The 27,942-nt window shown below is 41.2% G+C and overlaps 3 protein-coding genes across 12 annotated transcripts; 2 read left to right on the top strand and 1 right to left on the bottom strand.

Moving 5' to 3' along the window:
- The first annotated feature begins 979 nt into the window (after positions 1–979).
- Positions 980–5,649, top strand: LOC120743846 (solute carrier family 25 member 45). 5 transcript variants are annotated; one of them, XM_040047779.1, is made up of 7 exons: positions 980–1,269; positions 1,771–1,826; positions 1,926–1,969; positions 2,058–2,129; positions 2,240–2,419; positions 3,314–3,548; positions 3,997–5,649. In XM_040047779.1, exons 2-7 carry the CDS (start codon positions 1,790–1,792, stop codon positions 4,290–4,292), a joined length of 864 nt encoding a protein of 287 aa, XP_039903713.1. In that variant the 5' UTR covers positions 980–1,269; positions 1,771–1,789; the 3' UTR covers positions 4,293–5,649. The 5 variants fall into 5 exon arrangements, with proteins under 5 accessions (XP_039903713.1, XP_039903714.1, XP_039903715.1 ...); XM_040047780.1 differs by having other exon boundaries at positions 980–1,278; XM_040047781.1 differs by having other exon boundaries at positions 980–1,826; positions 2,320–2,419.
- LOC120743845 (solute carrier family 35 member E2A-like) lies at positions 5,505–13,201 on the bottom strand. 6 transcript variants are annotated; one of them, XM_040047774.1, is made up of 9 exons: positions 13,078–13,201; positions 11,785–12,261; positions 10,051–10,186; positions 9,724–9,851; positions 9,421–9,541; positions 9,297–9,350; positions 8,943–9,015; positions 8,696–8,841; positions 5,505–7,669 (listed from the first exon to the last, which is right to left on the bottom strand). In XM_040047774.1, exons 2-9 carry the CDS (start codon positions 12,050–12,052, stop codon positions 7,441–7,443), a joined length of 1,155 nt encoding a protein of 384 aa, XP_039903708.1. In that variant the 5' UTR covers positions 12,053–12,261; positions 13,078–13,201; the 3' UTR covers positions 5,505–7,440. The 6 variants fall into 6 exon arrangements, with proteins under 6 accessions (XP_039903708.1, XP_039903710.1, XP_039903707.1 ...); XM_040047776.1 differs by having other exon boundaries at positions 11,785–12,252; positions 13,078–13,096; XM_040047773.1 differs by lacking the exon at positions 13,078–13,201 and adding an exon at positions 12,569–13,071.
- Positions 13,202–16,448: 3,247 nt separating this feature from the next.
- On the top strand, positions 16,449–27,005 carry LOC120744057. The gene is made up of 9 exons (XM_040048184.1): positions 16,449–16,581; positions 19,944–20,037; positions 20,177–20,351; positions 21,284–21,429; positions 23,203–23,379; positions 23,575–23,691; positions 23,834–23,920; positions 25,824–25,971; positions 26,188–27,005. The coding sequence occupies exons 1-9, from the start codon at positions 16,568–16,570 to the stop codon at positions 26,205–26,207; spliced, it is 978 nt and encodes a 325-aa protein (XP_039904118.1). The 5' UTR covers positions 16,449–16,567; the 3' UTR covers positions 26,208–27,005.
- The last annotated feature ends 937 nt before the right edge of the window (positions 27,006–27,942 follow it).

The raw sequence follows: 27,942 nt of genomic DNA, 5'->3' as shown, positions 1-27,942 counted from the left end.
TTCTTCAGAATACTGTATATACTATGGGCATCATGGTGCTGATCCAGAATCCTTACATTATTATTTATTACTAGAGCTACAATAATAAAGCAATGAGGAGGGGGAAGTAATAAATATGAAATAATGTATTTATGATGATTCCATTTGTTTCACTATCCACTCTGTGCAGGGCAAAGCTTATTACATTTTTAAACTGCAAAGATACAATCATTTTACTGCTGTAAAATCCAAATTTTGTCTTATTTAAAATATAAATCTAATATAATCTGCTTCTTAATGTATGTTCTTTAAAATACAGCGTGTGTTTTTTAATATATTATAATTATAATAATGCATAATTATGTGGACATGCATATTATATCGTTTTTTAGTGAAATATAATCCCTCCAGAAAGGCAGGAAAAGCCCGGAAACTTACTTTAAAACTAAATATGTTCTAAATACTTTAAAACTAAATATGTTCCCTAAAACGGTGACAAAGCTACAGACCCATGACAGCCTTACACAGGTAGCCAGCAGCTATGACAGCATGTGCAGTTAATAAAAGGACAGGTAATGTTTGTCGCGCTGTTGCACACACAGCACGCTCGTTTGTTTCAGTTCGTCAGTTGCAACAAGACAGCTTACCAACGTGTACGTAATAAGCTGATACTCCTGGGTGTTATACACTACAGTGTACGCTGTACACCTACTTACTGGTTTTGTCGCATCAGTCTGTGTCTCTGAGTTAACTTGTGTTTCTCCTACAGCTCCGGACCGCTAAAAATGCGCGTGCTCTTTGTGAGCTCGCTCCCGTCTCATAACTAGCGCGTTCTACCGTCAAGAGCGACCATTGGTTAAATGTGATCATGTGACTGATGCAAGCCAGATCCTTTTATTTAGCAAAACTGTGACTAATAGTTAAATATTATTGTTGAGGGGCACAGACAGGACTCCGCACGTGTGTGTGAGCACCCGTGTGTACACCTGTGAGCATGAACGCGCTTGTTTTTAAAAGGTAATGATCTGCTAGAGGGTGTGGGGAGCCACAGCCCCGTCCACCAGGGCATGAAGCAGGAATGGAGGAGATCAAAACTCCAGACCAACACAAGGAGACCAAGGAGGGGCAGTCCTCTTCACTCTCTGTTGCACCTTTAAAGCGATCTTGGGAAGCGGCCAAATCCTCATGTGACACAAGTGGGCTTTTATGTCCATGGGATTCTCTGACCGCAGAGCGAAGAATGACATGAGTTGTGACCAAATTTATTCGTAGGATGTTACAGCTCTAAAGGTAGGCAAGGTGCTGTTATTTTTTCTTTCTTTCTAGAACTAGATATTGAAAAACACCGAACTGTCCTCCTGAACACGATATTGTATTTTAACCATTCCACAAAGATTAAACCTGGCTAAATTATAAGGTTTGGTTACCATTTATTGTTTTGGCAACCCTAAAAACCATCTTTTATGTTCATTCACTGAAGCATAATAAATGTTTTTGTTTGTCAGATGATCGTAAATACCAATAGATTGTGAGGAATGTGTGTGAAATGCCATACTGCCTTAACTCAGGCCAGAATCCATATGTTTGTGCTCTCAATCACTCCTGAAAATTCCTTTTCCTTTCACCTTGGACTTTGATTTTGATGCAACCCCCATAGAGTACCATTTCTAAAATAAGTCACACATTAACCTCCTTGACTGCCAGACCAATCAGCTTCAGTTATGACAGCTGTAAAGCTGCATCTTTAGGTTTTATCTTTATGAGTTTTGAAACACTGTGGTTTTCTTGCAGATTTGAAACTGTAAAAGTCATGCCTCTCTTGGAATTTTTAGCTGGGAGCATTTCAGGTAGGAAAATCCTGTTTTTAAGAGAACAACAGAAAATGTAACACAGAGCAGTAATTGTCTGATTGTGGAGAAATAAAATGTTGTTGTTGGTTGTTGTAGGTGCACTGGGAATTGCAGTAGGACATCCGTTAGACACTGTGAAGGTTGCATGACACTTTGAAACCAATAAATATGACTTAATGCATAAATTGTTTCTTATTTTTTATTTTACATCTCTTCTTACATTTGTAGGTACGTCTCCAAGCCCAGTCTGTGTATAAAGGGATATTTCACTGTGTGATTAAAACATACTCTCATGAAGGGGTGGGTACCACATTTTTCCTACATTGTTTTGCAAGAAATACTGACGTGAAGTAGTGTAATGCTCCACTGGGATAAGACAGCACTGATCCTTTATGCTTTAATCACATCAGCTCCATGGATTCTTTAAGGGCATGGCATTTCCTGTGCTGACCACTGGCATCACCAACTCCGTTGTCTTTGGCTGTTACAGTAATGCTTTAGGTTACCTCACTAATTCTCAGCACAGTCGAGGCAAACCGGCCTCTGCTGCACAGGTCTTCACTGCTGGCTGCTTCTCAGGCCTGGTGCAGGTAAGATCACCTGATGTTCTGTGGTTGCACATGTCACTGCCATGCAACTGTGTATGCACAAAGCTTCATCTGTTAGAGCTGCAGGAGACCACACACGTTGCAAAAATCACTGCTCACACCAACATTCTAGCTGCAAGCCACGAGATACAAACATACCTACAGAAGAATCTCAACCAAGTCCGTTTGAAGTATTTTATCAGCCATTACTGCATCAGTGTGACTGCATTAGGACAGACTTTGGCGCTCACAAGCACCTACCACCAGCTTGGGAGTATTTTCCTTTGCTGAGGCATGCGCTGTGCAGCAATTTGAAACCTTAACAGTTGCAGTTGCGGTATTTGTCCACCAGGTGGCTCCAACTATTCACAAAGCACATCAATTTTGTGGAAATTCATAAAGCTAATTTCTAACTCTGTTACACAGAGAACAAAAGAAAAAACAAACAAATAGACAAAAAACTGTATTAAACAATTAAACCTGGATTATCACTGCTTTCACAGAAATTCAGGTTTTGTTCATGCAATGTTACATCTGACCACAAGGGGGCCTCCGAGTGTTCACTGACTGCAGCTCAGAACCAGATAAGAGATTTAAGGAAATTAAAAACCAGCTCATGTTTCATAACTGAGATTTATTTACACTGCAGATCATGACTCGGCTTTACGCTACTTTAATCTTCTCCTCTAAAAAAAACTGATGCACCAAGTAATATGGATCTGTTAACAGTACTTCTACTTTAATACAGACTTTCAGCAGTAGTTGTGTATTTTATGTTGCACCAGCCACACTGGCCTATTTTATTTCCAGGGATATAAACACATTTAAAACTATTAAGAAGTTGTTTTTGTTTGTTTGTTTTTGGTGGACTGAATCTTTGGGGCAATCTGTTTTCAGGTGTCGGTTTCTGCACCCATTGACCTGGTCAAGGTGCGTCTTCAGGGTCAATCGACGTCAACACGATATCGCGGACCCGTGCACTGCGTCGCTGTCATCGTGAGGGAGGAGGGGCTCAGGGGTCTGTACAGAGGAGGCCTGGCCCTCACTCTGAGGGACGTCCCCTGCTATGGGCTCTACTTCTTACCTTACGAGGTCACTCGTAAGGTTCTCACTCAAGATGGAAAAGAGCCAGGTCAGAGAGTAACTTACAAAGTCACAATCATAACATAATACTGGATATCATAGTGGGATAGTTTCTTGTATTCTGACAGATTTTAAAAGGACTTCATCTCACAAAAGCTGCTCAACTGGAATTAGTCATTTAAATCTTTAAGGCTTTCAGTTTGTAGCGCATGAATCCAGTAATGAGGTGAACACACATGATGAAGCTGAATATAAATATCTAGTTACTCATGAAAATTCATCTTTATTTCTTAAGTTACTTTTATGTTCAGGGATCCTGATTTTAAGGCCTCATTAAAATCTTCCCTGCACACATTAACCCACATGGATATTTTACTATATCAACCTCATATTTGGCTCTACGAGAGTCTGCTTTGAAAACCGTTGGCACATTTTTTGGAAACTATTCGTTTAGAAAACTCCTCAGTATTGTCTTAGTTCTGCCTCTCTGTCCTCAGGCACCTTTGCGATATTGGTGGCAGGTGGATTCGCAGGTGTGGTGACCTGGTCCTTCGCCACGCCCATGGACGTCGTGAAAGCTCGGCTCCAGATGTCGGGGGCCGGCGGGCGGGAGTACAGCGGCGTCCTGCACTGCATGAGAGTGAGCGTGAGGGAAGAAGGAGTGAGGGTGTTTTTCAAAGGCCTCCTGCTGAACAGCCTGAGAGCATTTCCGGTCAACGCTGTCACATTCCTCAGCTACGAGAGCCTGATGAAGATTTTTTATCCACCACGAGCCAGTCACTCTTCACAGTAAAGGGATGGAGACACTGACTTCAAGGATAAAATATCTTTGAGACGATTTCAGTATAAAGAGTGTTCTCAGTTACTAAATGCTGTTTTTAAACTGCCTGTAGAATAAGTCAAAGCATCAGAAACCTGGGAACACTTTAAATTCAACCTACTGGTGAGGAAAGATTAGCTGCTGCCAGTGAGCCTCCTGCTACACGAGTATACACACTTTAGATCAAAACTGCTACAGTCAACATTTCTGCATTAACAACATATCACAATAAAAGTGATGACTTGAAATGACTCCAGTAAAAAACCGACCTTTTGAGTTTGTTTTTTTGGGTGAGTGACAGATGTTGTATAAAACGTTGAGTCCACAAGTACAGTGCTTCAAGGATTGGCCCGAGAGCAGAAAAGGCTATGGCAAGAAAAGTAAATATTGGCGAGGAAAGATTTCATTATTACTTTAGGAGACGATGCTTTAGTGCTCTGTCAACATATTTCTCAGTGTTAAAATAACTCTATCAAGAAGAAATCTTGTGCACACGTGCAAAAAGTGGATACACTTTACATACCGGAAACATATCGATTGGGCAACGAGCTGGAAACTCTTACGGGATTTTGCTCCAGATTGATGTGATAGCATCACGCACCTGCACATCCCTGATTTCAATCTCCCGTTTCCCCACATCTCAAAGGTGCTCTGTTGGATTGAGATCTGGTAACTATGGAGACCATTTAAGTGCAGTGAACTCATCATCGTGTTTAAGAAACCAGTTTGAGACTGTGATATTGCTTTATCCTGCTGGAAGCAACCATCAAAAGAAGGGTACGCTGTGGTCATAAAGGGATGGACATGGTCAGCAATACTCAAGCTTCTGTGTTCATGCCTAATTCTGGATCTGTCATCCGAATGTTGCAGTAATCTCAGCAATGTTTTTCCAGTTTTCTAACATCCAGATTTGGTGAGCAAGTGCAAATTGTAGCCAGGAGTGGCCCCAACTATGGTCTTCTGCTTCTGTAGCCCATCTACTTCAACGTTAGACCTGTTGTGCATTCAAAGATGCTCTTCTGCATACATTGGTTTTAAATTATTAGAGTTACTGCAGCCTGCCTATCCACTCAAAGTAGTTGGGCGTTCCTAATAAAGTGGCTGGTGAGTGCATTACCATAATCAGGATACGTGCACACTGTGTGTAAATTAACAGCACATGATACTATTAAACACGCGGCATAGTGAAAGAAAATACTTTAATCTTCTGCACAGTGTCCATCAAACATTTTTACATCCTCTGCAAAATATTTTACACCTTTGATTTGCACAGTTCCAAACACAGCTCATCATTACCTCAACACTTTGAACCTGGTCAACAGACTGGAAAAAAAAAGCATCTGCATGTTGAAAATTGCCTCCTGAAGCAGCATTTCAAAGACTCAAAGTGGAAGGTTAGTACAAAAAGATCAATTCTTAACGTCTGAATGTTCAATCAGAGCCCACACGGAAGGAAAAAAAAAATGTTTCCAATGTAAAGACAAAAAGTTCAAGTCAGTTAGCTCTTGTGGTTAAACTGTGGCCACAAACATGTAAGAGAAGAAGAAAAGCTGCTTCTCGAGGCACAGCAAAAACAGTCAAACTGGAAATGAATAAGACAGACATGTCCTGGGTACGGTCAGAACGACTTTCTACATACGGGTGGAGGAACTTCCACTTTCAGGTCGGATGCTGAAATTAGAAGTAGCGAGGACAGAAGGAGGAACTGAGATTGTGTAAATTTGTAGTGACAAGCACAGGATGACTTTTGTTTTTACTGCAACTTGGGTTTTATTTTTGTTGTTTGTGGGGGTTTTTTTTTAAATGCTAGAAATGCAAAATGTGGAGTAAGTTCTACAGGAAAAGATCCACAAAGAAAAACAGAACGCCTGGAAAGCATCAGCTGTTTTCCACATATGGTAAATAATTCCTTTAGTTTGAGGAACAATCAAAAGTGAGCATTTACAAGTTTCTGTCACCACATAAGAGAACCGAGTGTTTACAACTGCAGCAAGCAGAGCCGAACCAGGAAGTTTGCCATGTTTACGGCAGATGATTAGCAGACACACAAAATATGGTGCCCACCAAAGAGGTTCTGGAAAACTACCGCAGCTGTGGTTCTTTTATTAAGTAGTGTTTCATTTATTTCAGTTTAAAATTCATTTCTGTTTAACAACTCACCAAAAATAACAAGATGCATAAACATCTGTTAACCAAGTGATCAAAGGAACATAGTTACACTCACAGTAACGCCTCAAGTGCTGATTTTACAGTTTATTTAAAATACAGCTGGCGCACTGCTAGACACAAAGCTTGATAGCCACTGGCAAGAACTACAGAAATAAAACCCAAGTTGTAATAAACTGTTTTTTAAAAAGGGTATAAATGTATAAAAACAGCAGCTTGTCTATTTATTCCTTCTTTCAGTCCTCTTTTCCTGATTAGATTAACAGGGCTGCCATCCCAGCGTGGATCAGTGGTCACGTCAGCTTTATGTGTACACAAAACAAAAAAAGTGAAAAAAGCTATAACGTTATAGAGGATGAGCATTCTCAGAATGCAATAATGTGGCATCCAAGTGTTTTACACATGGATTACTAACATGTAAAGCAGTCTTAAGCTTTGGCTGGACAAGCCTCAAAAAAGGCCTCCTACCTCGGGCACAGGAGCCCTTCATACATCCTACACTCAGACGCTATTAAGATACATTTTACACTGGATTATACAATGAAGATTAACATCACTACAAAATTTTAAATCTTACAGCGTCCGAGCTTTGCAGTTCCCATGCGTTTAGTAGCTGCTATACCACAGATGAGAAATAAACTAGCCTGTAATGGAATGCAAATGTAGGAAAAACACCCTGAGCTTCCTTTTACTGACCAATAAAAGACAAAGAAAGGATCAAAAAGACTTAAAGTGGTAATCCGGTCAGGTACAAAGAAATACTGGTGAGAATGTTCCACAGGATGACTGATGGCTGACAGCTTGGTCACACACCCACAGCTCATCAAGCCATCAAATGGTTTACTTTAACAGTGACACTGAAGGAACCCTGAAAGACAGAAGCTCTTGAACCGGAGTGAACTGTTGATGCTTCCAGTTCATTTCAGGCAGCACTGCAGCTTTAAGAGCGGGCTACTCAGTGAGACTGAGAGGCTTTGAAGTCCTGGTCGTGGAGAAGGGCTTTGTGGTTCTGCTCAGCAGCCATGGCCTGTAAGGTTGCTCTTTGGAACTGCCTGGCTTTGTTGTACAAGAAGACCCCGATGAACACGAGGACGGTCCCGGTGGCGCTGAGGATGGTTACCTGGTTGCTGAACACAATGATGCTCAGCCACACAGACAGGGCGTGCTTAACAGTACTGGCAACACTGAGGAAGAATGAGGATGATTATTACTGGGGCTAACAACAAATTCATCCAGTTTAAACTTCTTAATATGACTTTTATATGTTCATCCTTATGATCTGCATATAAATGTTAGAACGGTGAATTCTCAGATTAAACAGTCTCCCATCTTAATTTCAACGTACATATAAGTTATCTTCATGACATGTCAGACTGCTTTAAAAACTCCTTCTCTCATTTTTTTTTTTTCTTCTTTCGGCTCTGTGTGATGTCAAAGAAAGGAGCGATCCCTAACATGTTCTCCAAGCCTCACCAAGCTGCTGTTAGTGGGGCACAACCAATCAAAAGAAAAGGGCTAAATCAGGGGACGCCTTAGAGAGATGGAACTAAAATACCTGCACAAAGACCCGCTATAAACAGTGAAGCATATACAAAATAATCAACTCAAGCCCAAGGAAAAATATATGGAGCTGGAAATGGGCATAGTAGGCCCCCTTTAATAACTTCCAGCTATAGAATCTAAAAGGTCTATATTGGGAAATATACAGTGTTGTGTGCACGAGCTCCTTAAGAGCATTCCCATACTGGGCACGCTCCTGCCTCAGCATCTCTGCTGCTGTCTCTCGTGTTCTTGTGCAGAGCACGGTAAAGTTTAAGCATTTTGTGGTTTCATTGAAGCTATTTTGGAATCTGCAGCACACATCCCATCTGTCAGGTGGGATAGGGAGCCAAACACGCTGGACTTTGTGGATTCAGATACGCTCACTAATGGATTGGTTTGTCTATTGTAAATAGACAGCACTGAGGTGCAAATCGATGCTGTGCTGTACTGTACTATTACAGCAGAGAACAGACTTTAGTCAGTGCCGGTGAGATGATAAGATAAGATGATACTGGTGTAACTTTAAAATCTGCAGATGCAACAAGTGGTTATCTACTAAGTTAAGCGTGGGCGGTTCAAATACATCAATTAATTAACTGTAGCAGGAACTATGGCCTCCAAGAAACTCGTGGCATGCAGGATAAAGTGCTTCTGACTTTGTGTCCTACCTGAAAGTAACAGGAGAAATCCTTCCCATGAGCGCATAGGCAGTGACGCTCTGCAGGTGGAACAGGCAACCATCGAAAAGCAGCAACAGGATGATGTCCTGACTAAAGATCAAGCTCTGTCCGCTCTTCCCAACCGTGGGGATGTCCTGGAAATTAAACAGAACCATCAAGAAAGTTACCCGCTTGTTTTCTTAAGTATTGTAGTGCCTAACAAGTCTGGAAATTAAGAACTTCTGTTTTGCCTCACCAAAAGGAACAGCCAGGCAGGTATGAGCATGATGACTGCTGCCGCACTGGTGTAGAACTGCAGCTCGGGAGGGCTGAAATAACACAACCAAGTTAGAGCTGTGTGTTTACCCCATCAGCCTTTTACAGCTTAGAGTCAAAAAGCTGCATTAAATGCTTTCACTGAAGTCTTTTAAAGGGTTTAATTATCCATTTTGCACTCGTTTTTCTTCAGTTATGATCATGTACAATGTGCCCTTTTATTATCTAGCCGTTTGTCTCTATTTGTATATATGCTTTTTGTACACAGGTCTCTCTTGAAAGGCAGACCTCGCTCTCAGTGAGACTACCCGTTTAAATTAAAGCATGATTTTACCTGAATTTGTATGTGTCTCCACTTAGCAGTTTTTTGGAGAATACATTCTGTAAGCTGAGATCAGAGACAAGAGTTAGGGCAAAGTAGGGAATACACCGCTGGTGGAAAAGCTGTGCTGCAGTACCAGTCCATGATGTTGGTGGAGAGAGCAGCGGAGAAGCCGAGCATGTTGAAGCTGATCTCGGTGGCTGTGCAGAGGCCCAGGCCGGCCATGACTGGGAACAGGGACAGATTCACCCACAGCCCTGCACACAAAAGGGATAGGTGAAATGAATCCCCGTGTTTATCTAAACTAAACCAGCAACCAGAGCTGCGGCTGCCTAACTGGTCTGGCTACACCCAGGCACGCCAACACCAATAAGGCGTTCACTGTTCCTTCGCATATGAAAGACACGCCCTGAAGCCAGCACAGCAACGTGAACTTTACCCGTGTACTCCCCGAGGATCAGTCTTGACATGATGACTGTGAAAATGGGCGCCGAGCTCTTCACTGTTTCAGCGAATGACACGGCAACATTCTTCAGGCTCACCAAGCCCAGAACCACTGTGGTGAACCTGCAAGTGGAGACAATGATGGCGTCTGTGCTGAACTTGCAACAACAGTCAAGAGTAATTTCTTATCAAGCTGCACTTATAAAAAAAAAAACAAAAAAAAACAAAACACAAAATTCTCAATGAGGTCTGTTTTCCTTTCAAATGCATGCATTCAATCTGTTATTAATCTGCATATTTACAGGATAGCAAACAATCTCACCTCATAAGTCCGACAAACAGCATAATCATGATGAAGTTGGAGGGGTACTCGTTTCTGGACTTGTGCTGGTACAGACAGCAGGGGACAAACATCTTTAAGCAGCCTATGACGGTGGTGGAGAGCATCTGAACAGCACCTAGCAAGAAAATGGCAGTTAAAAAACACACACAAAAAAAACGAAGGCAGACATTAATTTTCATGAGGGAGAAAACACTTCAAAATACTGCTGTAATGAATATGTTTCCTGTCTGACTATGAGGGTCCATTCATGCCAAAAATGCTGACATCAGACTGATGTGGGATAAACAGTTGTCTATTTAAACTGAACTTCAGATCACCTGATCATTTGTGTCACTGCAATTTCACTTCTGTCATCTTGTCACACTACCTTTCACTTGGCTGTGCTGTTCTGCACGTTGCTTCGGCATGTTGTAACGGCCTGTATAACAGCTCAGGTGCGGTTCATAGTTGAACAAACAAAAATGGTATGCACATGAACATACAGTTAGCACACACAGGCAGTAGCGGTTTTTGATACGGCAACACGGGCGGTTGCCCGGGGCGGCATCGTGGTGGGGGCGGCATCACGGGCATCAGCAAAAAAAAAAACAAACAAAAAAAAAACAACTAGTGCTCGTACTCAATCGGTGCCTATGCCATTCCGTAGTGGGAATGGCATAGGCACCGATCGGTTTTCTACCGCCCATTTGCTGGGAGTAAGGGCGCCCTCCGTTTGCGAGGTGCGCCTGCTGCTTGCGGCACAGGGAGGAGAGGGCGGGGCGGTGGGGGATTCTCTGGCTGGCTGGAGCAGCACCTAATAACCAACTCGCAAAATAAAACAAAATAAAAACAAACCAACAAACACGAAAACACCAGACATCATGATACAGACTTGTAATCTGCACCGATGTTTTTTCGAAATTCTATACGCGAAAAGTGAGCTCGAGAGCCCTCGGTGCACCTGCTCGCTGCTGAAGTCAAAGTAAACTTTGTCATCTCCGCTACATACAGTCCAGTATATAGAGAGACGATACGACGAGGCTCCAGTTACAGCAGTGCAAGTAAACAAACAATATATATAAGAAGAGTAAGAAAATAAATATACACTTTAGGACCAGGGGTAAAGGGATCAATAACAATTAATATTTATAATTTAGAGTTTGATGATTTAAAGTCTCACACACAACCCCTCGAAAGGGGAGGGGCCCGGCTGCTTCCAAATAGAGCACATTTCACTCATAATGTTGTAAATCCAAGTCCATCATGTATTCATGATTTGAATCCTGGGTTGTGTGAAATGCCAGAAATAAACCCTAGACAAAGCGAATCTGTGAACTAAGGTGTAGGTTATGTTATTAGGTTATGTTGTGGTGATTCTCGGGTTGGGGGATGGGTGTTCATACTGGAGTGCAAAATTAGGGAGTGCTCGCCCAGGGCGCCAAACAGGCTAGGACCGCCACTGCACACAGGTCCTCATTACTGGTAAATTAAAATCTCCTTGAATGCACCAAACCACCTACCCACAGCTGCACTAGTAGTTTTACAATCTAAAACAATAAGTATTGTCTCAGCAAGCCGTTCTTGAGTTTTATGTGAAAGTTGCCCTTCATCAATCTGAATCACAATGGCTTTTCATTAATCTTAAGATTCATGACTGAGGTGCATGTTTCTTATCTTGTGATTATTGCAGTTAATCAGTGTTAGAAGCAGCAGAATGATTTTACTACTTCTTACCGAGCATGCTGGGCTCTCCTTCCAGCAGCGACAGTATATATTTGTTCAGAAACAAGGTGCAGAAGCTGAAGAAGTACCAGAGACCCAGATAGGTCATGGAGCGCCAGTTGGACACCCCGGACTCTGCCTCGATCACCGTAGTCTCCGTTACCGTGATCTTCAGCACCTGCTCCCCCGGGAGGCTCTCACTGCGGGTCAGCACCACTCGCTCCTGGCGGCTACGTAACGGCGACAAGAGGCACCAGAGTGGCTGCTTGCTGCCCGGCATTATTCCTGCTGCCCGAGGGCCCCCCGCGGGCCCCACCAAAAGAGGGACTCTTAATGTGGCTCAGTTTTTTTAGGGTTTGTTTGCTTGTTTGTTTTTTGGTTCTTAGTCCATCCTCTGAAAGGTCCAGCAAGCTACCTCTCAGTCTTGCTGTGACTATTGGAAATCACTTCCTGTTTTGGTGTTTCCTTACTAGTCCTCTGCTGCAGATACTGGGGAGGGGGGAAAAAAGGAAAGATCACAGGGAAGGGAAAAAATCTTTAAATAAATCACCCTGCTCTGTAATGCTGTGCCCTACTTTAAAAACCAAACAAAGCACATTTATCCCACACTGCTCCAAAAGTTTACATAGAAACACAAGTGCACAGTGAAATTACTTCATAAACTGTTCAACACGGTAAGCTGTGTTATGTTACATAAAGTCCATTCACTGCATATAACGCGTATCTACTGTATCCTCCGTTGATGAAAACATGAATATAATCAGCTTGTTATGTTATTAATTTTTGCACGACTAACCTTCAGCGTTAAAGTCCTGCAATTGAAAGGAGCAGCTGTACATGTGGCTAGGACTAGGACTGAGGACAGACGGTGAATGAAACCAGATCAAAGTTCACTTAAACCGATGATAACACTGAGTTACAGCGAGGCTTCAAGGACCGCCAACGACACACAAACAAGCTTGACACGTACAAGGTTGGGGGTGGCTACTAGCTTCTTCCCCCAGAAACTCGCAGTGACGAGATAAAACTACTCAAAAATATCACGTCACGAGGAAGACCCAGCTCTTACCTCTCTCTGTAACCTGACTGCCTAGGCTTGTACAGACAAATACTGAGAAGACAGCGGTTCAGCGAGGCAACGGACTTATCACAGGAGGAAGTTGAGGTTAGCTAGCAGCCGTTGCTGGTTGTTGTTGCTGCACTGAATATAATAAGGTGGCGTCACCCACAGAGTACGCTGCGCTCTCATCCACACCGGACAACACCCACATCGCAACACCCTTCCCGCTGTTAAAGAGAATGTACCTTTGTTTCTAGGTTACGTACAGCTGTGCACCTGGCTTCGAAACATGGTTGCTAACAATGCGCATGCGTCAAGTTACATCGAAATAGCCACAGATCAGAAGTTTCAAAATAAAATCTCCAGCGGCGAATGCCGTGGTCTTGCAGAGGATCATGAGTTCAAGTTTGTCTCATTATAAATATCTCTCTAAACGTCTTTTTCAAACTTATTTATAGTCTTTAAAAAAATCCTGGCTTTTTCTGGAGAAAAAATTAATTAATTAATTAAATTGTGCTTTTAATTTCATACTGCCATCAGCGTGTTTCCGGTGGGGCTCAAGTCAAACTTGACACTTGTCAAAATATTATACATTCTCTAAGCTTTCCGTCGGCACAAGAGGAATGACTTCTGCAACAGCACACGTGGTGAATTTTGTAAAATGTTGAGAACAATATATTTTTTAATCTGATTTCATTGGTGACGTATTAATAACCAAATAACCAAATAATGCCTAGCACTGTTACCAAGATGGCTCAGGATGGACAATAAAGACAGAGAAATCGGCATATTTAGAAATAAACAGTGTGTAGGAAACAAATGTGTGGTGTCAACATAAAGAAATTTCCATATAAAGAGGTAAAATATCAAGTCACATTTGACCCTGACCTCTCATTCAAGCTCAAATGAGGTCAAACTTTCATAAAATGCCTTTTATCTTTAAAACTGTACTTGAAATTCTGCTGCCTTTGATTTTAATGACAACATTATATTTGACATCCAAATATCATGTTACATTTGACCGCTCACTTTTATATTACACATCTGCCTTTCTTTCAAGTTCAACCCAAAATGTGTTTTACCTTTGAAGGAATTATTCCCAAGAAAAATAATGAGCTGCCCAGTTAGTTAAAAATATACTGTAGTATAACATTACACAATAAGATATTTATTTCCATTTATTTACAAATCAATATCTATTGCCCATTACCTACTCCTCCATAATGTCTGTAATCAAAGTAAACATCTGTCATGCTACTGTAAAGTAAATACTGCACAGAGAGTGAGCTCCATTAGCGGATGTTTGTGCTCTCAAAGTGCTTTTTGTCATGAATTGATTCTTATATATGGTGTTTACAGCTTTAATATCAGACCTGGAGATGACTTCAACTACTTACCGTAATTAATGGATATCAGCATATCACATAAGTAGATTTATATTTTAACACACGTGGCTGTGGTAAGATCAGTAGTACTCTAGCCCAGTGGCATGTGTAGTTTTCATAGTTTTTGTGGTTTTGGTGGTTTTTAGCTTAGAACTGAATGAGCTGATGGGTTGGAGCTGACAAACAGGATATGGTAACCAACATGAAACCATGAACCCCACCTTGTTCATTCAAACAGTCCAGGTTGTTGGTGATGTAAAAGTGAGGGAAACCTTTTCTTGCACACACTAGGCCACTCCAGTGAATCATGAGTTAGAGGTCGTAGTCTCTTGCTGGATGTGCTTACCAGTTCATCATTACTTTAAGAACTGACGATCAGTCAGTCCAGAAAATTACTAAAACTTTGAATGCATCCCCAAGTGCAGTCAACCATCAAGCCCTACAATGAAACTGGCTCACATGAGGACCGCCCCAGGAAAGGAAGACCAAGAGTCACCTCCGCTGCTGAGGATAAATTCATCTGAGTCACCAGCCTTAGAAAAATCGCATGTTAACAGCACCTCAGATTTAGAGCCCAGATAAATGCCACACAGAGTCAGAGTAGAGACACATCTCTACATCCACTGTTCAGAGGAGACTGCACGAATCAGGCCTTTACGGTCAAATAGCTGCTAAGAAACCACTACTAATTCCCTTTCATGCTCCTGCACTAATTGAAGGGTGTTGCTCCCAAAGTGCAAGGCAATATGTCTGTGAAGGTTCTCAGTCATTCAGGTCACTGTAGTCTAAGGAGCTTGGAAAGAAAAGTGTCTGGACTTCTTGAGTTTCCTTGAAGACGTTTCACCTCTCATACAAGAAACGTCTTCAGTTCTAAGAGCAATTGATGGAGAGTCCAAGATTTTTAAATCCTATTGGGAGTGTCTCTAAGAAGGTCATGGACCCCTGATTGATCCTATGCCTAATCACATGAGCGAAGGTGTGAAAATGGGTGTGGGTCACAATCAGCCAAGGTTTTGGGTGAAACCTAGCCCCACCCTATCATGTTATTTACTTAGGTCAAATGGCCCGGGATGTGAGTGTGTATTAAGGCGTCTGGCGAGGGATCTCAAATCTGGATTATAGATGGCAGACAGTTGGTGCCGTAAGCCACCCCCTCTGTTCAAAGATGGTCGCTCACAATGGCCATTCACATCTGTGTTCTCTGTCCAAAATGTGAACATTGGCATCTTGACAGGGCAAGACTTAGACTAAGTCTTAGAAAACCACTTCTAATTAAAAGCAACAAGCAGAAGAGATTTGTGTGGGCTGAAAAACACAAGGAATGGACATTAGACCAGTGGAAATCTGTGCTTTGGTCTGATGAGTCCAAATTTGATATCTCTGGTTCCACCTGCCATGTCTTTGTGCAACACAAAAAAGGTGAACAGTTGGTCTCTACATGCATGGTTCCCACCGTGAAGCATGGAAGAGGAGGTGTGGGGGTGCTTTGTTGGTGGCACTGTTGTGGATTTATTCAAAATTGAAGGCACACTGAACCATTATATGTACCACAGCATCCTGCAGCGGTATGCCACCCCATAACATTTTGTGTTTAGTTGGACCATCATTTATTTTTCAACAGGACAATGACCCCAAACACACCTCCAGGTTCTGTAAGGGCTATTTGACCAAGAATGAGAGTGATGGAGTGCTGTGCCAGATCTCCTGGCCTCCTCAGTCACCTGATCTAAACTCTGTCGAGATGGTTTGGGATGAGAAGAACCGCAGAGTGAAGGCAAAAGGGCCAACAGGTGCCCAGCATCTCTGGGAACTCCTCCAAGACTGTTGGAAAACCATTTCAGGTGACAACCTCATGAGGCTCATCGAGAGAATGGCAAAGCAGTAATCAAAGCAAAGGGTGGCTATTTTGAAGAATCTAAAATATAAAACATGTTTTGAGTTATTTTGCACTTTTTTGTTTACTACATAATTCTAAATATGTTCATTCATAGTTTCGATGCCTTCAATAAGAATCTGCAATGTAAATAGTCATGAAAATAAAGAAAAAGCATTTAATGAGAAGATGTGTCCAAGCTTTTGACTAGCAGAGTATATAAATGATTAAAATATATATTTAATTCATAAAATATGAAAATGTGAATATCAATCTGTGCAAGCCTCTTTATGTCCACGAGGGGGCAGCATCACTTTCGCGCTGCAACAAATGAAGCAGTAGAAGAAGAATTTAGCCAGACTACTGTTCCCGTTGTTTACATTGCAAAATGTGAAACTGAAGTTGTGTGGGCTGGAGGTGGAGACGAACTGAAAAGGTTTCGGGAATGTAAGCTGCTGCGCTGTAGTCCGCCAGGAAATGGACGAGATAAGGTGAGCAGCTTAATTCGTGCATTTAACTGTAAAAGTTACTTTTTATTTCTCTCTCTGTTAGTCACCGAGCTTTTGTGTCGTGATAAAATGTAATCAGACAGCTGGTACATGTACACCTTATTATCTCGTTATAACCGGACACACCCATTAACATCAATAAACGGGTTATTTATTGTTATTTATAACTGTGAGTCTTCATCTGACGAGCTTTATATGGAGTCTGAGCTAATGTAGAGGCTTTATGGTTCAACAAGTCTTCTGTATGTGGAGGACTGAACCTGGCACGGACGAGTGTAACCTCTGTAGAAATATGAATAAAGTCATATTTATGCAAGCCAAATAAAACAAAGATAAACGACCAGAGGAACAAAACAGGAAAGACACATTAATGCTTAAAACGTATTTTGCATTCAGTCTTTTTAGTTGCCCCAACTAAGGGGCACGATTCATGTTCAGTGTGAAGGTAAATTACTAGTTTTGCAATCCTCAACTGTAGAAATTATTGGTAAGTCACGTGGTTATGATCAACTGTCTACAAGATGGTGTTTCTAGACAGTTTCCCAACAAATGGAGTAATTTCACCTGGCTGGGAAATATCTGTCTTTGTATTAACTGTTTAAGCACCTATATAAGCAGTAACAATAAGGACTTCTGCATTTTTATCTGTATATTTTTAATTGGGACAATGTAAGTACTTAAATATAAAATATTTCTTCAGCACCTTTCAAGATAAAACCAAATGCAAATCTAAAAATTTTTTCGCTGCATTTTGTAAGCGACCCTTGAGTTTACAGATCTGAAGCTCAGAGGGAGAGACTTCCAGAGTCTGGGGGCCACTGCTGCAAAAGCTCTGCTTCGTATAGTTTTCAGCCTGGTATGATGCACAACCAGTTGGCCCTGATGACATGACCTCAAGGCCCTGCTGGGGATGCATGAATGTAAACTGAAATGTAAAAGGAGAAAATTTAGACAGATGTATTAAAGAGAAACAAGATAAAACCACCTCAGTGCTGGCAATTCTGGTTATCGATTGGCCATCTTTTTAACTGATATTTAAAAATATTGTATGTATTCTGTGTAGTTTGGTTTTCTATTTACCCTAATAGTATGGTAATGACTAAAAGGTCGAGGATCCAAATTATGTGAAAATTTATAACACATGTTTAACACATGAATATTTGTCTTATTTATAAATTTTCACATAATTTGGATACTTGGATTTTCAAAGCCACGTAAGCTGTGCTTCTGTAAAATTAAACAGTAGTGATAACAATAATGCTATTCTATTAAATATTTCCAATCTTCTGTTATATAAAGACTGTAATAGTTTTAAAGTATTAAAGCCAGACTGTGACCGTGTAGTAATACAATAATTAATATTAATTAAGAAATCACGGATGTTTGGTAGAACATTTCAGTTTCATTATTACTGTATGCATATATAACAACATCATCAGCAAAGAGTATTAGCTCCAGAACAAGCCAATCAATATCACGACAAAGCATGTTATAGACACGCCGGTCCACTGTGTCCATTTCAAATTTTCTTCTTCAAAATGTGAAAAGCACATGCATGCACAAGTTGCAGTGGGAGATAATACATTTAAATCCAAGAAGTTGTTACTAAGCAAGGAAGGTATGTGTAAGTGTACTTCATACCAGGGTCCTTAATTGCCAGAAACTATTAGGCTAGGCTATTAAGTAACTATTAAGATAGGCAGATAATATGTACATGTAAATGTGTTAGTGATGTCTGCTTTAGCGCTTTCCCGTCATTATTTTCATGTTGGCTTGCAATAAAATGTCTCCCTGTGCTGGTACGGCAACTCAGTGCAACTTACTGCAGCTTCTGCATCTGTGTCCATTTCCCGTTTGGAGAGGCAAAGCTTGAAGTAGACACGGTAGACCAGCATTTTCACGTGCTACTAGTTTGCAACAAGCAGATTGAAAATCACTAATATACCAAAAAGAAAAAAAGAGGATCTAGAAATGAGCCTTGAGGAACACCCACAGGTAAACAAAGAGCTTGATTGTTGATTATATGAGAAGTTTTTCATATTTTTAACCAGCGACTGTTGCTCCACACAGTTTACAATGTGTCATTTTTTTCTTGAGATCAAATGCTAAATGTGTCAATATGTCTACTCTCCTATTCCTCGCAAACAGTGACATTTTGTTGTGTTTTCATGTGAAACAGTGAGCATGGGAGCTAACAGTGCTGTTTTCCAGGGGCAGATTGAATGTGCGTGTCTGACCTTATTACACAGAGAGATTACTTCTGATTGGAGAACTTTCATACTCATCCCACTTTTCTAACAACTTAATTCGTTCTGACTGGATCTCATCTCTCCAGAATATTTTCATCTCATTTTTATTCATTGGTGAAAGTGTCAATACATTTCATCATAGTTTTTGTCCTCGTGCATTAGTTTCTATTTAGTTATCGTCTTGTTTTCCTCTCCAAAATAAAAAGACTGTTGATGAAAACTATAATGACAGTTATTGGTCAATGGAATTGTCACTGCAGTTCAGAAGACATGATTCAATCCAACAAAGGACATCAGAGGGGGGGAAAAAAGAAATGATTAACACTATCAAATGCTTTGCAAAGACTGAAAACACAAGCTCCCTCTGTGTAATTACGCTCTTAACTTTTCTATGTAAAAAAAAAAAGCCCAAATTTGCTGTATCACTGCAGTGATTGGTTCAAAACCCAAACTGCACTGGGTGCAAAGCTGAAGAAGTGCTGTTTAAAGAAGTGACAAACTGATCAGCTACCAGTTTTTCAGCCACATTAGAGAGAACAGACAGAACGCCTACAATTGTCAAGAACTCGATGTTCGCCAATTTTGTGTATCAGTGTAAGAACAGCTGATTTTCTGATATTTTGGATTCTCTGCACATCATAATTTACCAGTGAGCACACCTTAGGAGGACACCGCATGTAACGTGGGGTGTGTTTGTCGTCTCCTGGGGTCCCTTTTTATAGACCTCAGCATTTGCTGAAGTAAGGTGCTGCAAACATATTTATTTTATGATCCAGTCCTCTGATAAGAAAACCTTTGATATTTTGTAGGAGGAAATGCACAAGTAGACACAGCTTTCACTGTGACACCGAGCAATCATTAATGTTGTTATCGAAACCAGTGACACATTCAAATGTTTGCTGTCATAAATATCTGTTATGTTTGTCCTCCTCTGTGGGACGTTTTCTGTATTTGAATGTGCAGCATGTAACAGCAAGAAGGATCCCGGCTTATTTAGAGTTTCTCTTTTTATCAGTGAGCCGTGCTTTTTTTAAGTTTAGTGACCTGAATGAATATGATCTTCTGCAGTTATGTAAAATTTGTTTACTTTCTCAGTCCTCTGTTGGGCAACCAGCCACATGGCTCGGACCTTCCGTCTCCGAACCTGAGGCCGAGACACCAGGAACTGATCCTGACACCATGTGGCCCGGTGAGATACTGGCGCTGCCGTGCCGGGAAGTGAAGCACATGTTTTCATTCCTGTCGTGCTTTGATTGTGATTTTTTTTTGTTGTTGTTGTGGCTATCACAGGTTGTTTCACAGTCTTTGTCCTTTCCATGCTGTTGCAGATAAAGCGCTGGTCGGAGCTGCCGCGCCTGCTGCAGGTCTATTTCTGCTTCGCCATACTGTCTCTGCTGGCGCTGCTCGGCCTCACCGTGTCCAGCCTCTACAAGCAGCACACGGACACGGACGTGTCCGATGAGGACAACTTCACTGTGTCGCTGATCCAGCTAGTTGGAATAGGTGAGTTTGTTGAGGGCAAGAAAAAAAAAGACATTTGCAGCATTCATCACCACCCCCACCGCCTCCTTTTAAAAAGCAGAAGTTCTTCTGTTGCAATCATATGATGAAAACTTCAGTGGAAGGAGCCGGTTCCAGTGGCTTATGTGTTCAGTGAGGATTTATGTCAACTGAGCTAGCTTTATTTCCTCATAGCTCAGGTTTACAGCTCGCTGAAACATTTCCCATAAAAATGACTTGAGCTGCACTCTCTACCTGCCCTGTAGAGATTTGAGGAAATGATGACTTTTGCTTAACCTCCTATAACCTTTCATCCACATATGTGGACATCACATTTTGGGTTATTTAGACCACAATACTCAATTTTGCTCTACAAGGGCCTGATATCCACTTACGAGGACATTATACTGCTACTGTTCTATCAAAATTTTAAACAAATATCCTCATATGTGGCTCTCATTTTTCTTAGAAACAAAAATCAGGTTAAAAAACATCAGGTAATTCTTTGTTTTTACTTTCATCAGGTCCGAATCAGCACAAATATCAAAGAGAAATTAAAAATACATGCAATGGAAGAGTTTGGGTCTTAGGAGGTTAAAGTCGCTTTCGAAGCGTCATTTCCAACAAACACTGGGATGCTGTGAAAAACCGAAATAAAAGCAAAATGCAATGATTAGCAAATAAATTGTGGAGCTTAGTGCAGAGTAAACGTTACCTCTGAGGAGATGTTTGATGAACAGAGTAGCAAAGTAACTGATTTTGTTCATGATCATTAACATTTTTTACACAGAGCTTCATTAAAAGCTTTGTATTGTATACTTATATCCTTAAGCTATATGATTGAGAAACGGTGTGCACACACAGTACAAATACTTCATCTTTATTCAAAGTGCTTGCCCTGCATGTGAGCTCTGCCTGTTGTCTGGCCCCTGCAGTGTTCTGCATCTACTACATCATCCGCGGCGTGCTGCAGGAGAACCGACAGGAGCTGGTGGCGTTCGTGCTCAGCGTGCTGGTAGTGATGATTCGGTCGGTGGTCAACTTCTCCGTGCTGGGTACGAAAGGCCAACAGGAGCTGCTGGTGAGGAATTTGGAGGGAATCGTGAATATTTCTCGTGCAAAAAGCAAATAGAACTTTGACTGATTTGGATTTGCAGAACAAAACCAGAAAAGATACTAATGTTAATATGAGCAATGTGAGAAAATGTAGAAAAGAAAAAAAAAAACCACGGTAAAACATCTTTAGCACGACAGAAGTATATTAAACTTCAAGATATTCCATAAGTCCTGCGTGACTGACCGATGGCTGCAAAAATGAGACAGTTTTTGTAGTTTTCGCTCTGTACACCACCACAGTGGATTTTAAATCAAACCGTTAACATGCCTGTGATTGAAGTGCAGACTTCATTCAGCTTTCTTTTCACAAAATATTTAATTAACTGTAAGAAATTACAGCCAGTTTTATACAGTTTTCTATTTTAAGAGGCCCAGCAGTGATTGGACAAACAAACATAATTTGAGATATATATGTTTTATGTCTTTTGACTTCCTGAAGTCTGAACCCACGAGCATCACCAAATGCAGATGTTCTTCCCAGTCTTCACTGCAGCTCCCTCCCATTGCTAGTTGCTGTGAGTCTCTTTGCCTTCAGTTTTGTTTTCAGTAACCGAAAACGTGCTCTGAGAGAGCTGTTCCAGCCAAGCACGCTGGGTTGAGATCAGGTGACTGACTTGTTCATTCAATAATGTCTCGTTTCTTTTCCTTGAGAAACTCTTGGGTTGATTTTGCAGCATTTGGTTGAATCTGAGCAGAGAGCACAGCCCTGTACACTTTTCCATTAATCGTACTCCTTGTGTCAGCAGTCATCAGTAAACAGAAATACATGCCCACGCTATGTTTGACAGATAACTTTGGTACGCTTCAGATCATAAGTGGTTTCTCTCCACACTTTTCTCTTCCCATCATATTTTCATCTGTCCAAAGTGTCTTTTAGATGTTTTCTGGCAACGTCTAATCTCACTTTCTTGTTCTTGAGTGTAACCAGTGGTTTGCACCTTTCACAGTGATATCTTCTTGAGCGTGTTCTTGGCTTGCTTTGAGGTTATGAAGTTATTTTTAAACTCTAAGGAAAAATTTGCGATCATCCACTCTAGTTGTCTTCGGTGGTTGCTCAGAGTTAAGCCCTTAGTTCTGACTCCTTCAATTAAAGCTGAAAGTCTGCACTTCAAACATGCTTGATAGGATGATTTAAAATCCACTGCCATGGTGTACAAAAGAAAAAGGAAATCAAATTTGTGCCGTCATCCAAAATCCTTCTGGACCCGACTGTGTATGCGTCAGCTCTGAATAGTGTCATCGTTGCTTCCTGCTGCTGCTGTTAAGACACGAAAGGAAACAAAATAAACAAAACAGGTGTCAGCAGGCATCGTGAACGATTACTTCCCGTTTAGATGATTCTCAGTTCCACCACTTGATGTCACTGTGACTGTATGTGTGAATGAGTGATCCAATGAGTGAATGTTGATGGTTATTGCTGTGTGTTGGTGTTTGCTGAACATACATAAAAGCTAAGGTGGTAAACCTGTTACAGCTCCACCAGTGTTCTGTTTAAAAGCATGCAAAGCCCCAGGAAGAGCAGTTCATATCACAGACAGTCTACTGTACATGCAGCTGAGTGTTGAGTTACTGAATAATGCCACATTTCTGCAAACTGAACCATCTTTTTTACTGGCGGGTGACTGATATGAATGATAGAGAATAATTTGATGTAATAACTGCAGAGCCTTTAATTTTTCACCGTGCACAAACCTGAAGCACAAACTGAGTGAACAGCGGCGATCTGTTTGTGTGGCAGGTGCGTTTCGTGTGCATCGTCACCCTGGGCGTCGTGCACATCTTTTGCACCACGCTGCTCATCCGGAGACCGAACATGATGGCGTTCCGTGTGGGCGGAGCCTTGGAGTGCCTTCAAGAGCAGTATTTCCTGCTAAACCTGTGTTTCTCCATGGTGACCTTTGACCTGCAGGCTCAGGTACATGCACGTTCTCCTTTTGTTTTTTACAGTAGAAATTTTTGGCATTTCACACGCGCAGCATGTCGCTCTGCACGTGCTCCTCGTCATATGCTTTTTTCCTTGGTGTTCAGCGTCCTACAGTGAGGCAAGTTTGTTTTTAACAGAGCTGATGAGCGGCTTCGTGATGTTGTGCTGTTGGTGTGACCTTTTCAGTTGTGCCTGTGTGCCCTGATCTTAACAACGAGCCTGGCCGCGACTGGTGCCAACAACATAATCGTGGGTGTCGGAGTGTTCTGGGCCATCCTGACTACAGTTGTGGGCGCTGTTGCGGTGAGACCTTTTTATACATCCTCTGGTCACACCAGAGAGTCACAAGCGACAATAAACCAAAAAAGACAAGAAACATAGATGCACTTTAAACAGTCACAAGCTGAAGAGCAGCCAATTGTAACCACTTGTTTTTGTTTTGTAGGTTTTAAAGGAAAAGAAAGTTTTGGTTTGGATCTTTATGGTGCTGAACGTTCCTCAGGTGGCATTCTTTGTGTATCTGATGTACACGGTAGGCTGAGATTTCCCTCATTTATTCATATATTTTATTTAACTACACATTTTGTTGTTCCGTTTGTGTGAGTGTGCTTTATGAAGTGAGTCTTCCTAATAATAATCCTGCTTAGGAATGACTGTCCCAAAGTACGTCACACAACTCGCACTTCAAATATGACCGACCGGTGCCTTTGTTGGGGGCTATCTTTCTATTGAGGATCAATACACATTTTATCATATCTGTGAGAATTTATAATAGAAAATTGTGCCAGTGTGACTCAGTGATGAGTTTTTTGGGACAATGTGGAAAATGTAAATAAAAACCAAATCCAATGACTTGCAAATCTCATGAACTTTATTTACAATAAAACAGGAAAGTTTGGACCTGGACAGCAAAAGTCTGTAAAAGTAAGTGGCACTAAAAAGAAACAGCTGGAGGAACATTTTGAAACTAATTAGGTTAATTTTCAACAGGTCAGTAACTTGATTGGGTATAAAAAGATATTCTTAGCGAGGCAGCGTTTCTCAGGAGTAAAGATGTGCAAAGAAATTGTATCTACAAGTTATTAACATTCAGAATAATTTTCTGCTATGTAAAATTGTAAAGATTTGGAACATCTCACATCTACGGAACATAAAATCATCAAAATATTCAAAGAATTTGGAGAAATCTCTGTGCGCAAGGGACAAGGACTAAATCTTCGTCCGTCAGGCAGCACTGCATTAGAAACAGGTGCGATGCTAGCATGGAAATCACTGCAGGGGCTCAGGAGCAATTACAGAAAACTGTGAACACATCCACAAATATGAACTTGATCCAGAAGGGCCACTATCTTCTCCTCGCGAGAATTGCAGAGATTTTTCAGGGAAGGCCTTGGATATTTCAGCATAGTAGAAGAGTCTGGGTGCGGTAGTGACTTCCCTGCAGTCCAGGTTGTTCCCCAGTTTGGTACGCGATGAAATAAAAAAATACAACTAAAAAGACCCACAACTGTGGAGCAGCTATATCAGACAGAAATGGGACAAAACTCCAGCAGCTGATCTCCTCCGTTCCCGGACAAAATATCAGGTGTTGTTAAAAGAAGAGGGGATGCTGTAGTGTAAAACACGGCTCTGTCCCAGCGATTTTAAGACGTGTCGCTGCTGTCAAATTCAAAATGATTTCGCTTTCTCAGTTCAAACATCAAATATGATTTTTCTATTATGGGATTACGAGATTTGCAAATCACTGGATTTTTTTAAATTTACATTTTACACACTATCCAAAATTTGTTGGCGCTGGGGTGTAAAAGGCCTCGTAGTTTCATAGACTGTATATATCAGATGGCAGAGCCACTGATGTCACCTGTTAGTTTGCTGGCTACCTTTTTGAAGCCTCAAGGTTCAAATCTGGACATGACAATCAATGGATGAGAGTAGATGTAAAGCTTGGGTAGCGGAGTGCACTGTATTATTAAATGGGATGCTAACATGGCTAGCATAACAGGTGACATCTTATACAGTCTTTCTGTCACTACGAAATGTGAAAAGTCACTCAAAGCAGAGATTTCCTTTCACAGTGAGTCCTGCACAGCAACACAGTGGAAACAGCTAATGACCGTATAAACCTTTTTTTATTCCAAGACTTCAAATCCGTTTATTTGTGCTGTGAAGTTGGGCATTTGCTCATCAGGGAGTGACGTAGGTGCAGTAATAAATGCAGTTAGCGTAGCACTTGAATAGTTACTTTCCAGTGTTTTTCAGTATTTCCAGTAAACCCCCCAAAAATCACTTTCTGACACGATTGCTGCTCACATCACAGAGGACAGCGCCTCTGTGATGTGAGGATGACGCCGCATGTTGGCGTTCCCTTCTTTGGCTGAGCCGTGCGCTCAGATACAGGCGCCTGCGGGGAAACAATGATTTTGCTTTAATCGCAGGTGGCAGAGAAATGGTTCCAGGACACTACGTACACAGTGGAGGCAGCTGCTATAACCGGGGCTTTGATTTCACTGGTGATCAAAGTGGTTTTATTCTGGGGCCTCATCAGACTGGTACACAGCTTTGGACAAGGCCTGAGAGAGAGAAGTGAGTTTACTGCTTCAGTCCCTTAAGAGTTCCTTTGAGCACAACACTAAACACACACTGCATCTGCAGAACGACGAGTTAGCAGTTTCTGTTTGTTCCTAAATATCCTGAATTTGTTTGTTCGAGATGTTGATTGTAAGAAAACCAGAGTTTTCCTGAATCTGCCAAACTTGAGCATCAGAATACTGAAACCCTTTTTTTTATTGCTCTTCACAGTGTTTGCACATAACAGGTGATAAAACATCAGGACCAAGGAAACAGCTGCACGCTGTGGGCTTAAAGCACCGTGCTGCTGACTGCGAAGCTCACATTTGTATTCAGCATCAAGTGTGCCAAAATCATCACTCAGCATTGTTTTATTTTTCCATGTTCTGTATACTGTAAGAATGTTAATGTGTTTCTGGCTTCAGCGACGTCCCTGTTTACAGAATTTAAATGAATTCTCAGGCTTTGTTTGCATCTGATATGATCAGTCTGTACCTGAATACGTGCATGCATCATGACGTGCGATGCGGCTCTCTGTATTTAAGTCCTCACCATCCAGGTTGTGCCAACACTTTTATATTAGTGCATTATGTGTATTAGCTAAGCATGGCTCACTGAGTCTATGAGCTCCATTGTTTTTACCCCTGCTGAGCGTACGCTCTGTCGCTCTCTGTGGCACGACTAAAATATTTCCTTTGAATGTCGCCACGCAGGTAGATTGTTCTGGTGTCCTGTCAACATGCGTTTGTAAACTAGCTTCATATAATCGTTTTTACACCAATATGCATTTTAACACCTAAATCGAGTTTTGTAGCGTTGCCAACATCCTCCACTTTTTTAAAAATGTGATTTCTTCCTGTAAATTGTATTCACAGTTATGACTGATTTAAGTTTGCTTTTTGAAATTAGAAATGTGTAAATTAACTCGTGCAGTCGACCACCACGACTAGCCGTGTTTTTATTGACATATTTTTTTAAACTGTCTGCTGCACTTTAATGCGCTCCTGTTTTTTCCATTCAAAGTTCTTAATAAAGTATTTTAACAAAAACTTTGATTTACTGATCTTTTTGGGGACATGCAGCTCTGTGCAAGTCTCGATCCACTCCTCATATTTTGCTTTCAGTGAGCCAGACGTTGTTGTACTTCTCCTCCAAAGGGAGGGAGTGTGTAATCCTTCTGTTTGTCCGTCTGTTCGTTAGCAGTGTATCGCCCAGTTTTCAATATATCATTTTCAAATTTTGTGTGATGGTACATACCAATAACAGCTCGAGCTGATTTAATTTAGGGTCAAGTTCAAGGTCAGACCAAAAGTGAAAATCACTAATAACTTTATATTACCCACAATTCTTAGTGGATTGTTTTCAAACTTCACAACAATATACCAGGCCTTGTATTTGACCTTGACCATAATTGTCACTGCCCAAGAAACCATGTATCATATGAAAGGGCATGGAGAGAAGTACAACAACATTTGACGTCACAATAACAGGCTGACGTCAACGTAACTTTTTAAAGTCGTCTTTTCAGTCACCTTTTACACGAGGATTTTCAGAGGAATGTTTTTGTGTATTTTAAGCCACTTAAAACTGAATCATGATGAATCATTCAAGCAGAAAAAACACCTTATCAAAGGATGAACCGGTGTCTCTATAACAGGCAACTGGGCAAAGAAGCTATTTTAAATGGTTTCTTTAGGCTCTTTGTTGCTGGAAACGTCACAAAACAGAGAGCTATCGGGTGAAAACTTATAACTTGGCGTGATGTGAAGTGTGTACTTAAACATTTTGGGGAAACTGGACAGGACGAAGGACAAAAAAGTGGCAGGACTTTAAAAAAAATAAAAATACTGATCTACAGCAGGTGAACATTATCTGAAAGTTACGTCCTTAAGAAAGAGGGGGGAAAGTCATTAAAGACCTGACACGGGACCAGCTGATCCATCTACTTCTCACTGAAGCCTGCACTTCACTCCATGGTGTTGGGGA

The sequence above is a fragment of the Simochromis diagramma genome, unplaced genomic scaffold (assembly GCF_900408965.1).
Source record: "Simochromis diagramma unplaced genomic scaffold, fSimDia1.1 OVJJ01000387.1, whole genome shotgun sequence".
Lineage (NCBI taxonomy): Eukaryota > Metazoa > Chordata > Actinopteri > Cichliformes > Cichlidae > Simochromis > Simochromis diagramma.
Note: the sequence above shows the minus strand (reverse complement) of the source record. Positions and strands in the feature narration are given on the sequence as shown.